Here is a 17,247-nt window from a genome sequence, read left to right as displayed (position 1 = left end):
ACCCAGAGCCAAACGTTTCTCGTATGATAACCCTTCCACTCCTGGAATCATCCTTGTGAATCTCCTCTGGCAGCACATTTTTTTCTAAGATGAGCTCAAAACTGTTCACAATATTCAAAATGAGGCCTCACTAGTGCCTTAAAAAGCCTCAGCATCACATCCTTGCTCTTGTATGCTAGCCCTTTTCAAATAAATGCTATTTGCTTTCCTCACCACCAAATCAACCTGCAAGTTAACCTTCAGGGTGTTCTCCCCGTTAATAGTCCACACATTTATTTCTACTACCAAAGTGCACGACCATACATTTTCCAACATTGTATTTCATTTTCTACTTTCTTGCCCATTCTCCTGATCTGTCTAATTGACAGAGAAAGTTGTTGAGGCAGATACAGTAACAAATTTTGAAAGACACTTAGACAAGTACATAAATAAGAAGGGTTTAGAGGGTGATGGGCAAACAGCTCAGGTTGGCATCTTGTTCAGCATGGCTGAGTTGAGTCGAAGGGCCTATTTCAGTACAATATTGCTCAGAAAAACAAACAGTTGCATCTGCTGAATATCTGAAATCCAGCTCAGAGTTCAGCTCCTCCCTCTGTAAGGAGGTTGTATATCCTCACCATGGAATACGTGGATTTCGTCTGGGTGCTCTAGTTTCCACCCATCATTCAAAGATGTACCAGGTAGGTTAATTGGTCATTGTAAATTATTCCACAATTAAATCGGTGGGTAGATGACAGAGTGGTGCAGAGCCTTAAGAGTCTATTCTACGCTGTATCTCTAAATAAAAATAAACAAACTATGCAAATAAATGATTGCAATCTGGCAAAAGTGACATTTTCTGTGGGCCATAATACTACATTTAAATTTCGAATGATGCAGCTGTACCATCTGCTGGATGATAGATTGCACTACAAGGGAGAAATTTACAATTCAACATAAACCTTTTTAAACAAAATTATTGGTTTCACATACAATTTGTACAGAAATAGAATTATCAGCTCAACACAGATTTATGATCCACTACCACCACCTTTCTAACATTATCTGCATCCCTTATAGCTTTCCTCATCTTTCTTCCCCTAAAGGCATGTTTATGGCAGCAGGTTATTTATTCCATTCCTAAGTTCCAAAGTTTCTATCAAAACATTTCTTGGATTTATTAGCAAATCATATTTCATGAAATGTTGGGAGATGGATAGCTAAGAAAGCAGAATTCCAGCCAAAATCTATGAATGCCCATGATAGTCTACTTTCATTTTAACATGCCATATCCCCTATTTTTGCCTTCCTGCTTAGAGAAATGAAACATGAAGTTATTGAATAAAACAAAAGTAATGAAACAAAATGTCCCAAGGCGTTTCACAGAAAGGTTATCAAACAAAATTTGACAGCCTGATAAGATTAGAGAGGTGAAAGGATGAATTTTTGATGAAATTTAAAAGAACATTACAGGTTTAGGGAATCTCAGAGGTTATGGGGCCCTGACAGTTTAAGGCAGGAACTTCCCACCTTTTTTATGCCATGGACCAGTACCATTAAAAAGGGGTACATAGATCCTGGGTTAGTGACCCTGGCTTAAGGCTTAGGGGCCAGTGGCAGAGCTTAAGTTTGGAATGATCAGTAAGCCAGAACGGGAAGTACACAGATACTCAAAGGATATTAGCCGGGGCAGACTGCAGAATAAGGGAGGGAAGGAGGCCATGGATTTGTATGAAAACAATAAAAAAAAGTTGGAAGTGAGCTTTTGCTTACCAACACAAGGTGACTAATGAAGGGTTGGGACATGCAAAGCAGGTGTTTATGTATCAGGCTTAGAGGACTGAATAAGGCAGGCCAGGTATGTCAGAATGCCTGTATACAGTGAGATGGGTGCAAATCAGATTGTTTTCCCTTACCCCTTTTTAGATAGTGCAGCAATAAAATTATCTGCATTATTACAAGAAACATTCTGACAACAACAAACGTCCAAACCCAACAAGTGTTGGCCTGTCGTTTTCCCTTCATAACGCCCCTCCCCCACAATCCAGGCTCTGTGGACACCTATAGGATCCAGACCTGTAAACCATTAGTCAGTTTAATTTAAGCTGAATACAGTACAGTTTACCAAAAGACATTTCTTGTTTGAATAATAATATCATGACTCATTTTCACATCAATGACAGAACCTTTAATTCTTCTTAAATAAGATGTCTGCATTACCTCTGCCTAGCACTGCACAAGGCAAAGTTGCCTTTACATTCAAACCAAGCTTTAAAAAACAAGTTGTAACTGTACCAATAGTCATCTTAATTATTAAAATGAAACCACATTTTAGTGAAACTGCAGACAACAGCCACTTAAACAAAATCAGGAAAAAACTTTTATTGGAGTTTTAAACAAATTTACAATTTACAAGGGAAGGTAGAAAGCTCAACCAATTAAAACCATTTGCAAACGTAATCCTCCACTCTTAAGATACCACAGCTTCAACGAGTTTAATTTGCATGTTCCAGTGTATCAGTTATTTCTTGCCAGATTTTTTAATGCCGCCAGAACCTGCAGACATAAAGACATCATCAGTAAAAACTCAAGTACCATATTGTTTATGTTCCTTTAAGAATCTTTCCACTGCTTATGCTTTCCTAAAGGCATTTACTCCCTTGCTGTAGTATTCTTCCACAGATGCTCACCATTCTTTTGTAATAACTTACATTCTGAAGAAAGTTATAAAAGGAAACCCAAATTACATCATTCATCAAGCAGAAGTCTTATCTTAGAATGAGCCCTACCTCAGCTGAAATGATCCTTATCTGAATCAGAATGTTGTGTCTACTCTACCTGCTCCAACACTGAAGTATTCCCACAACCTACGGACTCACTTTCAAGGACTCTTCATCTCATGTTCAAGATATTTATTGCTTTTTTTTTCTTTTTTGTATTTGTCCATTGGTGTTTGTCAGCCCTGTTGGCTGTAGTCTTTCATGGATTCTATTGTATTTTTTTGTATTTAGTGTGAATGCCCACAAGAAAATGAGTCCCAGGGTTGTATATGGTAACATATATGTACTTTCAACTCTGAAGATACTTCAGCACACAGATCAAAGGCTGATGATCCCATGTAATAGAAGTGGGAAAGCTGCACATTGGGAGAGAGAGAAATCGCTTGAATTACCATCTTTAAAAATTACATAGTAAATCAAGACTGTAATCACCATAGTCACAAGGACCTATTTTAAGGTTGAAGTTGAGTTAACCCTTAATCGACACCATTAAAATATCATAGTAGTATTTTGGAGAAGCTGATGTGCATGAGCTGACTGCAATATGAAAATACTTTGGGCTGTGGACTACTTTGGACATGCTGAAAGCTGCAATATCAATTCAAGCCTTTTGTACAGTTCAACAAATGCACTGGCTCAGGACCTCATTGGTTATGCACTAAACACATGATCAGACTGCTTCTGTACCACTGGTTTCTGCTAATTCTACAAGAAATGATACTGGAATTAGTTTACGTTTGCCAAGTTCTCTTTTCTCCACCACTCAGGTCATGCTCTCTCGCTGCTGCTATCAGAAAGGTACAGAAACTTCAGTTGCCCCCATCACCAAACAGTTCCCACGACCTCTGCACTCACTTTCGAGGACTCTTCATCCTAAGACCATAAGATATAGGAGCAGAAGTAGGCCATTTAGCCCATTGAGTCTGCTCTGCCATTCAATCATGGCTGATCCAATTCTTCCCATCATCCCTACTCCCATCTTCTCCCCATACCCTTTGATGCTCTGGCTAATCAAGAACCTATCTATCTCTGCCTTAAATGCACCCAATGACTTGGCCTCCACTGCCACTCGTGTTAACAAATTCCACAGGTTTACCATCTTATGTACTTGATTATGTGTTTAGTGCATAACCAAGGAGGTCCTTGGTTATTATTATTATTGCTTGTTTGTTTAGTTTTTTTCCCTTTTTATATTTTTGCAGTTTGTTGTCTTTTCCACGTTGGTTGTTTGTCCTGTTGGGTGCGGTCTTCCATTGATTCTATTATGTTTATTGGATTTGCTAAGTTGCCTGCAAATCTCTAATCTCCAGGTTGTACAGTATATGCTGACATATACAGTACTATGCAAAAGGGTTACAAATAAAGCTAGAGCCTAGGACTTTTGCACAGTACTGTAGTAATTTTATGTATTGCATTGTACTGCTGATGCAAAAAAATACGTCATTACATGTGAGTGCTGTTAAACATGATTCTGATACAGGTCTCTATTGTAGACTGAGAGTGGGAAGAGGGTGGAGAGAGAGGAATCATGGTTAGGGAAAAAGAAAAGGGAGAAGGAAAGGAGTGGGAGACATCAGAGAGATAATTCTGTAATGATCATAAAGCCAATGGTTTGCAATCATATGACCTTGCTTGGTGTCTCGGGGCTAGGTGTACCTGCACCCATTCCACCCCCTGCCCCAGCACTCCTCTGCCACCTTTCCCACACGGTGCTCCACCCTCGCCATACCCAACATCCTTTGCTCACACCAGAAGTACAAACTCGCTCTCCACTCCACATTGACAAAAATCGTACTGTGCAAAAATCTTGGGCAGCCAAGCTATACATAGAGTGCTTATAAAAAGTATACACCCGCCCTTGGAAATTTTCATGTTTTATTGTTTTACAAACATTGAATCACAATGGATTAAATTTGGCTTTTTGGCACTGATCAACAGAAAAAGACTCTTTCATGTCAAAGTGTAAACAGATGTCCACAAAGTGATCTAAAATAATTACAAATATAAAACACAAGATAATTGATTGCAGAAGTATTCACCCACTTCAAGCCAGTATTTAGTAGATGCCCCTTTGGCAGCAATTACAGCCTCGAGTCTGTGTGGATAGGTCTCTATCAGCTTTGCACATCTGGACACTGCAATTTTCCCCATTCTTCTTTACAAAACTGCTCAGGCTCTGTCAGATTACATGAGGATTGTGAGTGAACAGCCCTTTTCAAGTCCTACCACAAATTCTCAATTGGTTTGAGATATGGACTGAGGTAGCCTCTCCAGGACATTAACTTTGTTGTTTTTAAGACATTCCAGTGTAGCTTTGGCTTTATGCTTGGGGTCATTGTCATGTTGGAAAACAAATAGACAATAGACAATAGGTGCAGTAGACCATTCGGCCCCTCGAGCCTGCACCGCCATTTTGAGATCATGGCTGATCAATTACTATCAATACCCGGTTCCTGCCTTGTCCCCATATCCCTTGATTCCCCTATCCATAAAATACCTATCTAGCTCCTTCTTGAAAGCATCCAGAGAATTGGCCTCCACTACCTTCTGAGGCAGTGCATTCCAGGCCCCCACAACTCTCCGGGAGAAGAAGTTTTTCCTTAACTCTGTCCTAAATGACCTACCCCTTATTCTCAAACCATGCCCTCTGGTACTGGACTCTCCGAGCATCTGGAACATATTTCCTGCCTCTATCTTGTCCAATCCCTTAATAACCTTATATGTTTCAATCAGATTCCCTCTCAATCTCCTTAATTCCAGCATGTACAAGCCCAGTCTCTCTAACCTCTCTGCGTAAGACAGTTCAGACATCCCAGGAATTAACCTCGTGAATCTATACTGCACTTCCTCTACAGTCAGGATGTCCTTCCTTAACCCTGGAGACCAAAACTGTACACAATACTCCAGGTGTGGTCTCACCAGGGCTCTGTACAAATGCAAGAGGATTTCCTTGCTCTTGTACTCAATTCCCTTTGTAATAAAGGCCAACATTCCATTAGCCTTCTTCACTGCCTGCTGCACTTGCTCATTCACCTTCAGTGACTGATGAACAAGGACTCCGAGATCTCTCTGTATTTTTCCCTTACCCAACCCTACACTGTTCAGATAATAATTTGCCTTCCTGTTCCTACTCCCAAAGTGGATAACCTCACACTTGTTCACATTAAACGTCATCTGCCAAGTATCTGCCCACTCACCCAGCCTATCCAAGCCACCCTGAATTCTCCTAACATCCTCATCACATGTCACACTGCCACCCAGCTTAGTATCATCAGCAAATTTGCTGATGTTATTTTCTATGCCTTCATCCAAATCGTTAACGTAAATGGTAAACAGCTGTGGTCCTAATACCGAGCCCTGTGGCACCCCACTAGTCACCACCTGCCATTCCGAGAAACACCCATTCACCGCTACCCTTTGCTTTCTATCTGCCAACCAATTTTCTATCCATGTCAATGCCTTCCCCCGATGCCCTGAGCTTTGATTTTACCCACCAATCTTCTATGTGGGACCTTATCAAATGCCTTCTAAAAATCTTCTCGCGTCACAGTTCTCTTGCAGACTGCATCAGGTTTTCCTCCAGGATTTCCCTGTATTTTGCTGCATTCATTTTACCCTCTACCCCCACAAGCCTTCCAGGGGCTGCTGCAGTGAAACGTGAAGCAGCCACCACCATGCGCATGGTAGAGATGCTGTGTTTCTGATGATATGCGTGTTTGGCCTACACCAAACATAGCCTGGTCTGATGGTCAAACAGCTCCATTTTGGTTTCATCAGACCATAGAACCTACTTCCAGCTGACTGCAGAGTCTTTCACATGCCTTCTGGCAAAGTCGAGCCAAGATTTCATGTGTTTTTTTTCTCCCAGTGGCTTTCTCTTTGCCACTGTTCCATAAAGTTGTGACTAGTGAAGCACCTGGGCAACAGCTGTTGTATGTGCAGTCTCTTCCACTTCCAGAGCTGTCATAGGTCTCTTGGTGGCCTCTGTCACTAGTCCCCTTCTTGCATGGTCACTCAGTTTTTGAGGATGGCCTGCTCTAGGCAGATTTACAGCTGTGCCATATTCTTCCCATTTCCTGATGACTGACTTAATTACTCCGAGGGATATTCAATGACTTGGAAATGTTCTTGCATCTGTCTCTTGACTTCCTGACTTGCTCTTCTACAACATCTTCACAGAGTTGCTTGGAGTGTTACTTTGTCTCCATGCTGTAGTTTTTGCCAGAATACTGACTCAGCAGCAGTTGGACCCTCCAGATACAGGTGTGTCTTTAACTACAACCAATTAAAACATCTTAACATAAGAAATAGGAGCAGGAGTAGAGCATCTAGCCCATTGAGCCTGCTCCACCATTCAATAAGATCATGGCTGATCTGGCCATAGGCTTAGCTCCACTTTACTGTCTTTTCCCCATAACCTTTAATTCCCCTACTATGCAAAAATCTATCGAACCTTGTCTTAAATATATTTACTGAGATAGCCCCCACTGCTTCATTGGGCAGAGAATTCCATAGATTCACCACTCTCTGGCAAAAGCATTTCCTCCTCATCTCTGTCCGAAATCTACCCCCCCCGAATCTTGAGACTATGTCCACTAGTCCTAGTTCAGGGGTCAGCAACCTTTACCACTGAAAGAGCCACTTGGACCCGTTTCCCACAGAAAAGAAAACACTGGGAGCCGCAAAATCCGTTTGACATTTAAAATGAAATAACACTGCATACAACGTTTTGTTTTGCCTTTATGCTATGTATAAACAAACTATAATGTGTTGCATTTATGAAATTGATGAGCTCCTGTAGAGAAAACGAAATTACATTTCTGCATGCAACAAAAACATTTTGAACTCCGAAAATAAGACGTTGGGTTGAAGGTTACTTTTAAGTAAAATACTCAACGTCTATTTGAGTCCTTCTTGTATTTATGAAAAACGCTAAACTTAAATTTGCCGCCAGCAGCAAACCAAAAATAACGTCAGCCAGCTGTCAACCTGAAAAATAAAAGGACTATTTCACTGAACAATGAAAACATATGAATATACGTAAAATAATAGGCAATTAAAATATTTATCATACTTGGTCAGGTTGACTCACACCTGACAATGCAGTCGTATTCGGTAGGGATGGATCGATGCTTAGGGGAGTGACCGGGAAGGATAATGTGTTTTTTTCCTCTCTGAACTCACAGAAGCGTTTCCCAAACGATGTTTGCATTGCGATGATTGCAGAATGTAAATACTCCGAATTTATCATGTCGTGACCTTGTTTGAACTCTCTCAAATTGGGGAAGTGAGACAATGTGCCTTTCTGTAAATCTCTGGCAAGCACTGTCAACTTGCGCTCGAATGCCAAAACATCCTCCAACATGTGCAGGGCTGTACGTCCTTTCCCCTGAAGAGCTGTGTTCAGCGTGTTCAGGTGCGCTGTCATGTCCTACCATGAAGTGTAGCTTTTCCAGCAACTCTGGCTGTTCCAGCTCAGGAAAGGTGAGCCCTTTGCTGCCCAGGAAAGTTTTCACTTCTTCCAGACACGCAACAAAGCGTTTCAGCACCTCCCCTCTGGACAGCCAGTGATAAAAACACGTTGTAGCGGAATGCTACACGCAGTCAGTAAACTGCAGTCAAAGATAGCTTTATTCGAACTAAACAGCCTTGCTTTTAAGCCTCCCTCAACCCGCCCCCCCCATGGGCGCGGATGCTGCAAAAGACACGTACTCACAAACCCCCGTAGGCTATCTCCCTTAGCCTGAACGCTGGCTAATTGTGAGCCGGTTTGGATGTGTCAGGAAATGGGTCGCCACAACGTCTTATTTAGATTGTACAAGATCACCATAATCTTCAAATTTAGAATTACATTTCAAAAACTAACAAACCAACATAAAATACATATTAATTAAATACTGACCAATTATTTCCCAAAGCAACAGGGAGCCGCAGCACAGACGTAAAAGAGCCACATGTGGCTCCGGAGCCGCGGGTTGCTGATCTGGCCATAGGCTTAGCTCCACTTACCTGTCTTTTCCCCATAACCTTTAATTCCCCTACTATGCAAAAATCTATCGAACCTTGTCTTAAATATATTTACTGAGATAGCCCCCACTGCTTCAGTGGGCAGAGAATTCCATAGATTCACCACTCTCTGGCAAAAGCAGTTTCTCCTCATCTCTGTCCGAAATCTACCCCCCGAATCTTGAGACTATGTCCACTAGTCCTAGTTTCACCTACCAGTGGAAACAACTTTTCTGCCTCTATCTTACAGTATCTATCCATTTCAGAATTTAATGATACTATAAGATCTCCTCTCATTCTTGAATTCCAGTGTGTACAGTCCCACGCAGCTCAATCTCTCATCATTGTCTAACCCCCTGATCTCTGAAATCAGCCTGGTGAACCTCCTCTGCACTGCCTCCAAAACCAGTATATCCTTCTTCAACCAAGGAGACCAGAATCGTACGTAGTACTCCAGGTGTGGCCTCACTAGTACCCTGTACAGTTGCAGCATAACCTTTCTGCTCTTGTTCAATCCCCCAGCAATGAAATCCAACATTCCACTTGCCTTCTTGATAGCCAGCTGTACCTGCAAACCAGCCTTTTGTGATTCATGCACAAGCACTCCCAAGTCCCTCTGCACTGCAGTGTGCTGCAATTATTTACCACTTAAATAATAATCTACTCTTTCATTTTTCCTTCCACACTATCTTGCATTTACCAACATCGTACTCAATTTGCTAAACCCCTGCCCGCTCACTTAACCTCTGTATTATCTCTCTGCAGACTCTCTGTATCTTCTGCACAATTTGCTTTTCCACTCAATTAAGTGTCATCAGCAAAATTAGATACACTAACTACACTTGGTCCCCTCTTCCAGATCATTAATGGACATCGTGAACAGCTGAACACTCAGCACTGACCCCTGCAGCACACCACTCACTGCCAACCAGAGAAACACCCATGTATTCTAACTCTCTGCTTTCTATTAGTTAACCAACCCTCTATCCGTGCAAATACATCACCACCAACTCTATGCATCCTTATCTTATGCGGCACCTTATAAGACACCTTCTGGAAACCCAAGTACATAACGTCCACCTGTTTCCCTCTATCCACTGCACTTGTTATACCCTCAAAGAACTCCAGTAAGTCTGCCTGATGGATCCATTTCTTTCCAGATGCCTTGCTATTTTTTCTTTAATGATGGCTTCAAGCATTATCCAACTACAGATGTTAAACTAACTGTCCTGCCTTTTGCCTCCATACTTTTTTGAACAGTGGTGTGACATTTGCCTTTTTCCAATCCACCGGGACCTGCCCAGAGTTCAGAGTATTTTGGTAAATCATCACCAAAGCCCCTACTGTAACTTCTGCCATTTCCTTCAATACCCTGGGATGCTTTCCATCAGGATGAAGGACCCACAAGTTTGCTCAGCACTACCTCTTTAGTGATAGCTATTGTATCGAGGTCCTCACCTCCCACTGCATCAATAACTTCTTTCTTTGGCATGTCAAATGTGTCCTCCACCATGAAGGAAGACATAAAATAGTCATTCAAAGCCTCGGCCATTTCCTCATTATCCAATGGCAATTCCGCCTTCTTGTCCTCCAAGGGACTACATTCACTTAAGCCACCTTTTTCCATTTTATATAATTATAAAAACTTTTACTATCTGCTTTATATTTTCTGCTGGTTTGTTTTCATAATCTAGCTTCCCTTTCTTTATTGCTCACTTCATGGTATTTGCTGCTTTAAGTTTTCCCAATCTTCAGGTTACCCACTACTCTTGGCAACTTTGTATGCACGAGCTTTTAGTTTGATGCCTTCTTTTATTTCCATAGTTATCCAAGATTGGCTCTCCCCACCTTTACTGTCCTTGCTTTTAACTGGAATATACTTTTGTTGAGCACCATGAAAAATCTCTTTGAAAGTCTTCTACTATTCTTCAACTGCCCCACCATCTCGCCTGTGTTCCCAGTCCACACTTGCCAAATCCTCCCTCATCCCATTGTAGTCTCCATTGTTTAGCCATAATGCATTGGTTTTAGTTTGAACTATTGCACCCTCCATTTGTATGAGAAATGAAATCATATTGTGATCACTCTTTCCAAGAGGATCTCTAATAAGATCACTGATTTTACCTGTCCCGTTACACAGAACCAGATCTAAGACAGCACATTCCCTTGTAGGTTTAGTAACATGCTGTTCAGGAAAACCATCACAGATGCGTTCTATGAAGTCCTCCTCAAGACAGCCTCAACCAACTGCACACAGGTCTCCAAAAACAGATCTCCATTTAACTAATTATGTGATTTCTAAACACAATTGGATGCACCAGATGATTTAGTATGTCATATTATGGGAGGGGGGGGGGGGGAATATTTATGCAATTAATTACTTTGTGTTTTATATTTGCTATTAATTTAGATCACTTTGTAGAGATCCATTTTCACTTTGACACCAAAGAGTCTTTTTCTATTGATCAGTATCAAAGAAGCCAAATTAAAATCCATTACAATTCAATGCTGCCAAACAATAAAAACTGAAAACTGCCAAGGGGGGTGAATACTTTTTATAGGCACGCATGTGCCTAAGATTTTTGCACATTACTGTATGTACTTTGACAATAAATTTACTTTGAAGTAACTCTGAAATTGGTCTAAGCACTATGACTGGGAAGGAAACATGAGAAGAATCAGTAATTCCTTTAAGAATGAAGGTAGTGTCAGTATGTGGATGTTACAGTAAGTAGTCTAGATACAAACTACCACAGCTCTGCTATCATTCTACACAGACACCAAAATGGTACAATCTGCAAACTTTCCTTACATGATGGGGCAAAGGAAAAAAAGTTAGGGAAAAATACTAAATGTAAAATACATTAGAAACAGAGGGATAAAGGATAAAAATAAAAGATTAAGATGAAGAATTAAACATTATTCAAGAGAAAAATAGCACAATAATACAGTAATAAATATATACTCAATTGCTACCTTATTGAGTACATCTGCTAGTTAATGCAATTATCTAATCACCAATCACGAGGCACCAACTCAATGCACAAAAGAATGCAGAAATGGTCAAGATGTTCAGACCCAGCATCAGAATGGGGAGGAAATGTGATCGCCATGACTTTGACCGTGAAATGATTGGGCAGTTTCATGAAACTGCCGACCTCTAGGGTTTACTGAGTATGGTGCAAAAACACAAAAAAAATCCAGTGAGGATGGGTAAAATATGCCTCGTTAACAAGATGGGTCACAGGAGAATGGACAGACCAGTTCAAGCTGAGAGAAACATGACAGTAACTCAGACAACCACAGTGGTGTGCAGAAGAGGATCAGTGAACGCACAACACATTGAACCTCTAAGTGGATGGGCGACAGCAGCAGAACACCATTCCAGGTTCCACAACTGTATCTAATAAAGTGGCCAGTGAGTGTGTAGATTGTACTCGTGTCACAGAAAGTTATATTTAAAATTAGCTAGAAACTGGACAGAAGTAGAAAGGACTGACATACAAAATGGTTCAATATGGCTATCAATTTAAATGAATGAATTTGAATATTTAATAGATTGTCAGCTTGGAGTGGGGCTTCACTATTGTCCAGTTAGGATTTCCTGTGGAGAAACATCCTTTATGCCATATGGAATTATCTCCAGAATCACACTGGCACTGCTGACCTTCCACATCAGCTCAACTTTAGTGAAGTGTACTTGCAGTCACATCACTCACCAAGTGGCCCTTTGCCTGAAGCTTTCGCTTTCAGCTCTGCCAGTTTCTTCTGCTCTTCCTTCTGTTTCTGCTTGAAAGCAAGATCATCCTGCAAAGAGAAGAAATCACAATATGCAAATTACTTCACTTAAGATTGCACTGTATGTTAGTATAATGCAGTGAAGCTAAATCTCACACATTTCTTTGTAACATCCACCTTGATTAATTTTTCAATTACTCAACTCTTTTATTCAAGTACCCAAACCTTGTAACCAAACTGCGAACTTTCAGCACCTGCAGCCTATCTGTTCAAGGATTAGTCTTGAATCCTGCAAACAAAAATGATGCATGCAATTGAAACGTGATAGTGGACTTTGCTGCTCTGCATCCCCAGGAGTTAAGCACAGCCTGCATCCTTTGAAAGTTCTGGCTGCAAGCTCAACAAGATGGAAACAAACCAATGAATCTCAAACTATTTAGCTTAATGGTGTCCATCAGCTGAAACACTCAGCATTTGCTTTTATTTATTGGTGCAGTCTTGCCAAGTGTTACATGCCTGCAAAATAACTTCTGAATGATCTGGATTATATTCAGTTCCTACAATAAGGGAAAACTTTATTTATTTAGATACAGTGCAAAATGCCTTTTCAGCCTTCCAAGCTATGCTGGCCAATAACCTTTGCATAATTATAGGGCAATTTACAATGAACAATTAACCTACTAACCTGTATGTCTTTGGACTGTTGGAGAAAACCCATGCGTTCCACAGGGAGGATGTACAGACACCTTACTGATGACATCAGAATTGAACTCTGAATGCCCGTGCTGTAACAGCATCGCGCCACCCACGACGTTACCACAGTGTCCTTGGGCCCACCAAGTCTGCACTGACCATCAACACCCATTTAAACTAATCCCAAATTATTCTTTGCACATTTCCATTGCCCCTCCTCCTAGACTCTGCCATTCACTTTTATATCAGGCGCATAAAACATAACTTACTTAACCAATTAATCCACATTGCAAAACCGCCAGGTATGGAGAGGCTACTGCACAGGATCGGAAAAAGACTGGAGAAAGTTGCAAACTAGGTGATGCCGCAGCATCGATCATTAAGATCGCCCATCATATAGAGGATGCCTTCTTCCTGCTGAAGCCCATGGCAACTCTCAAGACACCTCCCTTTTCTGATGTGACCAAGGAGCACCAGGCCATTGTCTCCCATACCATCACCGACCTTATTAGCTCTGGGGATCTCCCATCCACTGCCACTAACCTCATGGTTCCCACACCTCCCATTTCTACCAGATCCACAAACCCGATCGTCCATGTAGATATATTGTTTCAGCTTGTTTTTGCTCTACTGAACTCATATCTGCATACCTCAACTGTTTTATTTCCTCGAATTCAGTCCCATCTTACCTACATCCATGGCACTTCACACACTCTGGATCTTTTCAATGATTTCAGGTTTCCTGGTCTCCATCATCTTATTTTTACTATGGATGTCCAGTCCCTATACACATCCATCCCCACCAGGAAGGCCCCAAAGCTCTGTTTCTTTCTGACACCAGACCCAACCAGTTCACTTCCAACCCCACTCTCCTCCATCTAGCAGAACTTGTCATCACTCTTAATAATTTCTCATTTGGCTCCTCTCTCTTCCTTCAAACAAAAGGTCTAGCCATGGGTACTGCAAGGGTTCCAGCTATGCCTGCCTGTTTGTCAGCTACATGGAACAATCTTAAGTTCCAAGCCTACACTAGTGGCCTCCCTCACTTTTCCTATGCTACATCGGAGAATGAATTGGTGTTGCTTCCTGCTCCCATGCAAAACTCATCGACTTCACCGACTGCCTCCAACATCTACCCGGCCCTCAAATTCACCTGGTCCATTTCCGACACCTCCCTTCCCTTTCTCGATCTTTCTGTCTTCATCTCTGGAGACAGTTTACTTACTGATGTCTCTCACGGCTACCCGGACTAGAGCTCTTCCCAACCTGTTACCTGTATAAACTCCAACCCCTTCTCTCAATTCACTGTCTCTGCCACATCTGTTCTCAGGAGGAGGCTTTTCACTCCAAAATGAAGGAGATGTTCTCCTGCTTCAAAGAAAGGGGCTTCCCTACCCCTACCATCAATGCTGCCCTCAACAATATCTCTTCCATTTCATGCATATCTGCTCTCACCTCATCTTCCAGCCACCTCACCAGGAATAGGGTTCCTCTTGTCCTCACCTATCACTCCACCGGCTTCCACATCAAGCACATATTTCTCCACAACGTCCGCCACCTCCAACGGGATCCCGCCACCAAGCACATCTTTCGCTCCCCTTACTTTCTGCAAGGATCGCTCCCTACACGACCCTTGTATCCATTCGTCCTCCCCACAGATCCTCCCCCAGCACTTATCCATGCAAGTGAAACAAGTGTTCCACCTGCCCCCACACCTCCTCCCTCACTACCGATCAAGACCCCAAATAGTCCACCCAGGTGAGGCAACTCTTCACCTCTGAGTCTGCTGGGCTTATATACTGTGTCCTGTGCCCCTGGACTTGGCCTCCAGTATATCAGTGAGACCCAACGTAGATTGGGAGACCACTTTTCTGAGCAGCTACTGCCAGAAAAAGCAGGATCTCCCAATGGCCACCCATTGTATTTCCATTCCGATACGTGCATCCATGGTCTCCTCTGCTCTTGTGATGAAGCCACAGTCAGGCTGGAGGAACAACACCTTACATTCTGTCTGAGTAGCCTCCAACCTGATGGCATGAACATCAATTTCCCCAACTTCTGGTAATGCCCCACACCCACACCTTTCCCCCTCTCATCTCATCTCCTTGCCTGCCCATCGCCTCCCTCTGGTGCTCCTGCTCCCTTTCCTTACTTCCACCGCATTCTGCTCTAGATTTCCACTTCTACAGTGCTGCATCTTTCACCAATCAACCTCCCAGCTCTTTACATCCACAACCCCCCTCGGTTTCACACATCACCTTGTGTTTCTCTCTCCCCCCTCCTTTTAATTTTTACTCCTCATCCTTTTTTCTCCAGTCCTGCCAAACTGTTTCAGGCCAAAACGTTGACAGTATTCTTTTCTGATGCTGCTTGCTCTGCTGAGTTCCTCCAGCATTTTGTGTGTTGCCTGGATTTCCAGCATCTGCAGATTTTCTCCTGCTTCCTTATTCTCATTGCTACCATCAAGGAGGAGGTACAGATGCCTGAAGAGACACTCTCAACGCTTCTTCCTCTCCGCCATTAGTCTTCTGAATGGACAATGAACCCATGAACAGCACCTCAGTACTTTTCCCTCTCATTGTAATTTATAGTTTTTATTATTATGCATTGCAATGTACTGCTGCTGCAAAACACTGAATTTCGTGCCATATACCAGTGATACTACACCTAATTCTGCTTTATAGATGGAGATGTGAAAGGAACTGAAGCAAATCCATACATGGTCACGGAAACGGTGCAAACTCCACAGTGGCCTGGATGACAGGATCCACTGAACTATGCAGACCAAATGAAAACATTTAGGTCTTATTAATCTCAAGTCAGAATTTGTGATGGATCTGGATCACGTCTCCTGCACAACAGTTTAATTTCATTCAATAGTGCTAACATGGTGAGTATTAATCTTGATTTGATGTATTTTAATCCTCAACAGAATTAACGAGAGCACAAGTATCAATTTAAATTCTATTTATGACATTAAGGTTGCACAGGAGCCTCAGGACTCAATCACTAGGTTCAGAAATAGCTATTACATCTCAACTGTCAAGCTCTTGAACCAGAGGGGACAACTTCACTCAGCTTCACACACCGCATTACTGAACTGCTTCCACAAACTATGAACTCATTTTCAAGGGCACTTCATACCATGTTCTCGATATTTATTGCTTGATTTTTTAATATTATGTTTCTTCTTTTTCTTTCTTTGAAGTGTGCAACCATTCATCTGAGTCACTGCAGTGCTCTGCAAGAGGCTTGGCTACAAAAAGAAATGATCTGAACATAGAAATGTTCTAAAGTGTAATGCAGCTGATGTCAAAGAATGAATTACATTAAAAAAAAGTTTTAACCATAAACTGGTGATAAATGAGGGGAGATAGAATTGATAGTGTGAGGGCAGAGGATGGAGCAGTTGGTATGCAAGTCAATGTAGTGTGTAGTGAAACATGGGGGTAACAATGAAAATGGTGATATATACAGGACTGAAGTGTTATAGCTGAATAAACACAGTTTATAGAATAAGTGAGATGATATTGAGTGCACTTAGAGATTGGCACGTATGACATTGTGGGCATCAATGCGCCGTGCTGATAGTAGCTTAACATCCAAGGATACATATTGTACCGAAAGGACAAGCAGGTAGGCAGGCAGAGGAGGTGGCTTGGCCCTGCTGGTAAAAAACTAAAGTCAAATCCGTAGAAAGAGGGACATAGGATCAGAAGATGTAGAACCCTTGTGGGTAGAGTTAAGTAAAGGGTAAAAGGACCCTGGTGAGTTATAAATAGGCCTCCAAAAAGTAGACAGGATGTGGGATACAAATTACAATTGGAGATAGAAAAGGCATGTAGTAAGGGCAGTACTACGATAATCATGGGGGATTTCAAAATGCAGTTAGATTGGGAAAATCAAGTAGGGGTTGGATCCCCACAGGGAATTTGTAGAATGTCCATGAGATAGCTTTTTAGAGCTGCTTGTGATTAAGCCCACTAGGGGAAAAGCCATTCTATATTGAGTTTTATGAAATTAACCTGATTTGATTAGGGAGCTTAAGGTA

The 17,247-nt window shown here is 41.9% G+C and overlaps 1 protein-coding gene across 1 annotated transcript in view; it reads right to left on the bottom strand.

Moving 5' to 3' along the window:
- Positions 1-2,346: 2,346 nt before the first annotated feature.
- tma7 (translation machinery associated 7 homolog) overlaps positions 2,347-17,247 on the bottom strand; it is a 31,125-nt gene continuing 16,224 nt past the window's right edge. Inside the window, exons 3-4 of the mRNA XM_059944790.1 lie at positions 12,485-12,572; positions 2,347-2,535 (exon numbers count right to left, since the gene is read on the bottom strand). Coding sequence (XP_059800773.1) covers positions 2,501-2,535; positions 12,485-12,572 — 123 coding nt within the window. The 3' untranslated portion in view covers positions 2,347-2,500. The remainder of the gene's footprint in view (positions 2,536-12,484; positions 12,573-17,247) is intronic.

The sequence above is a fragment of the Hypanus sabinus genome, chromosome 19 (assembly GCF_030144855.1).
Source record: "Hypanus sabinus isolate sHypSab1 chromosome 19, sHypSab1.hap1, whole genome shotgun sequence".
Taxonomy (NCBI): domain Eukaryota; kingdom Metazoa; phylum Chordata; class Chondrichthyes; order Myliobatiformes; family Dasyatidae; genus Hypanus; species Hypanus sabinus.
This window is presented reverse-complemented; position numbering and strand designations above follow the sequence as displayed.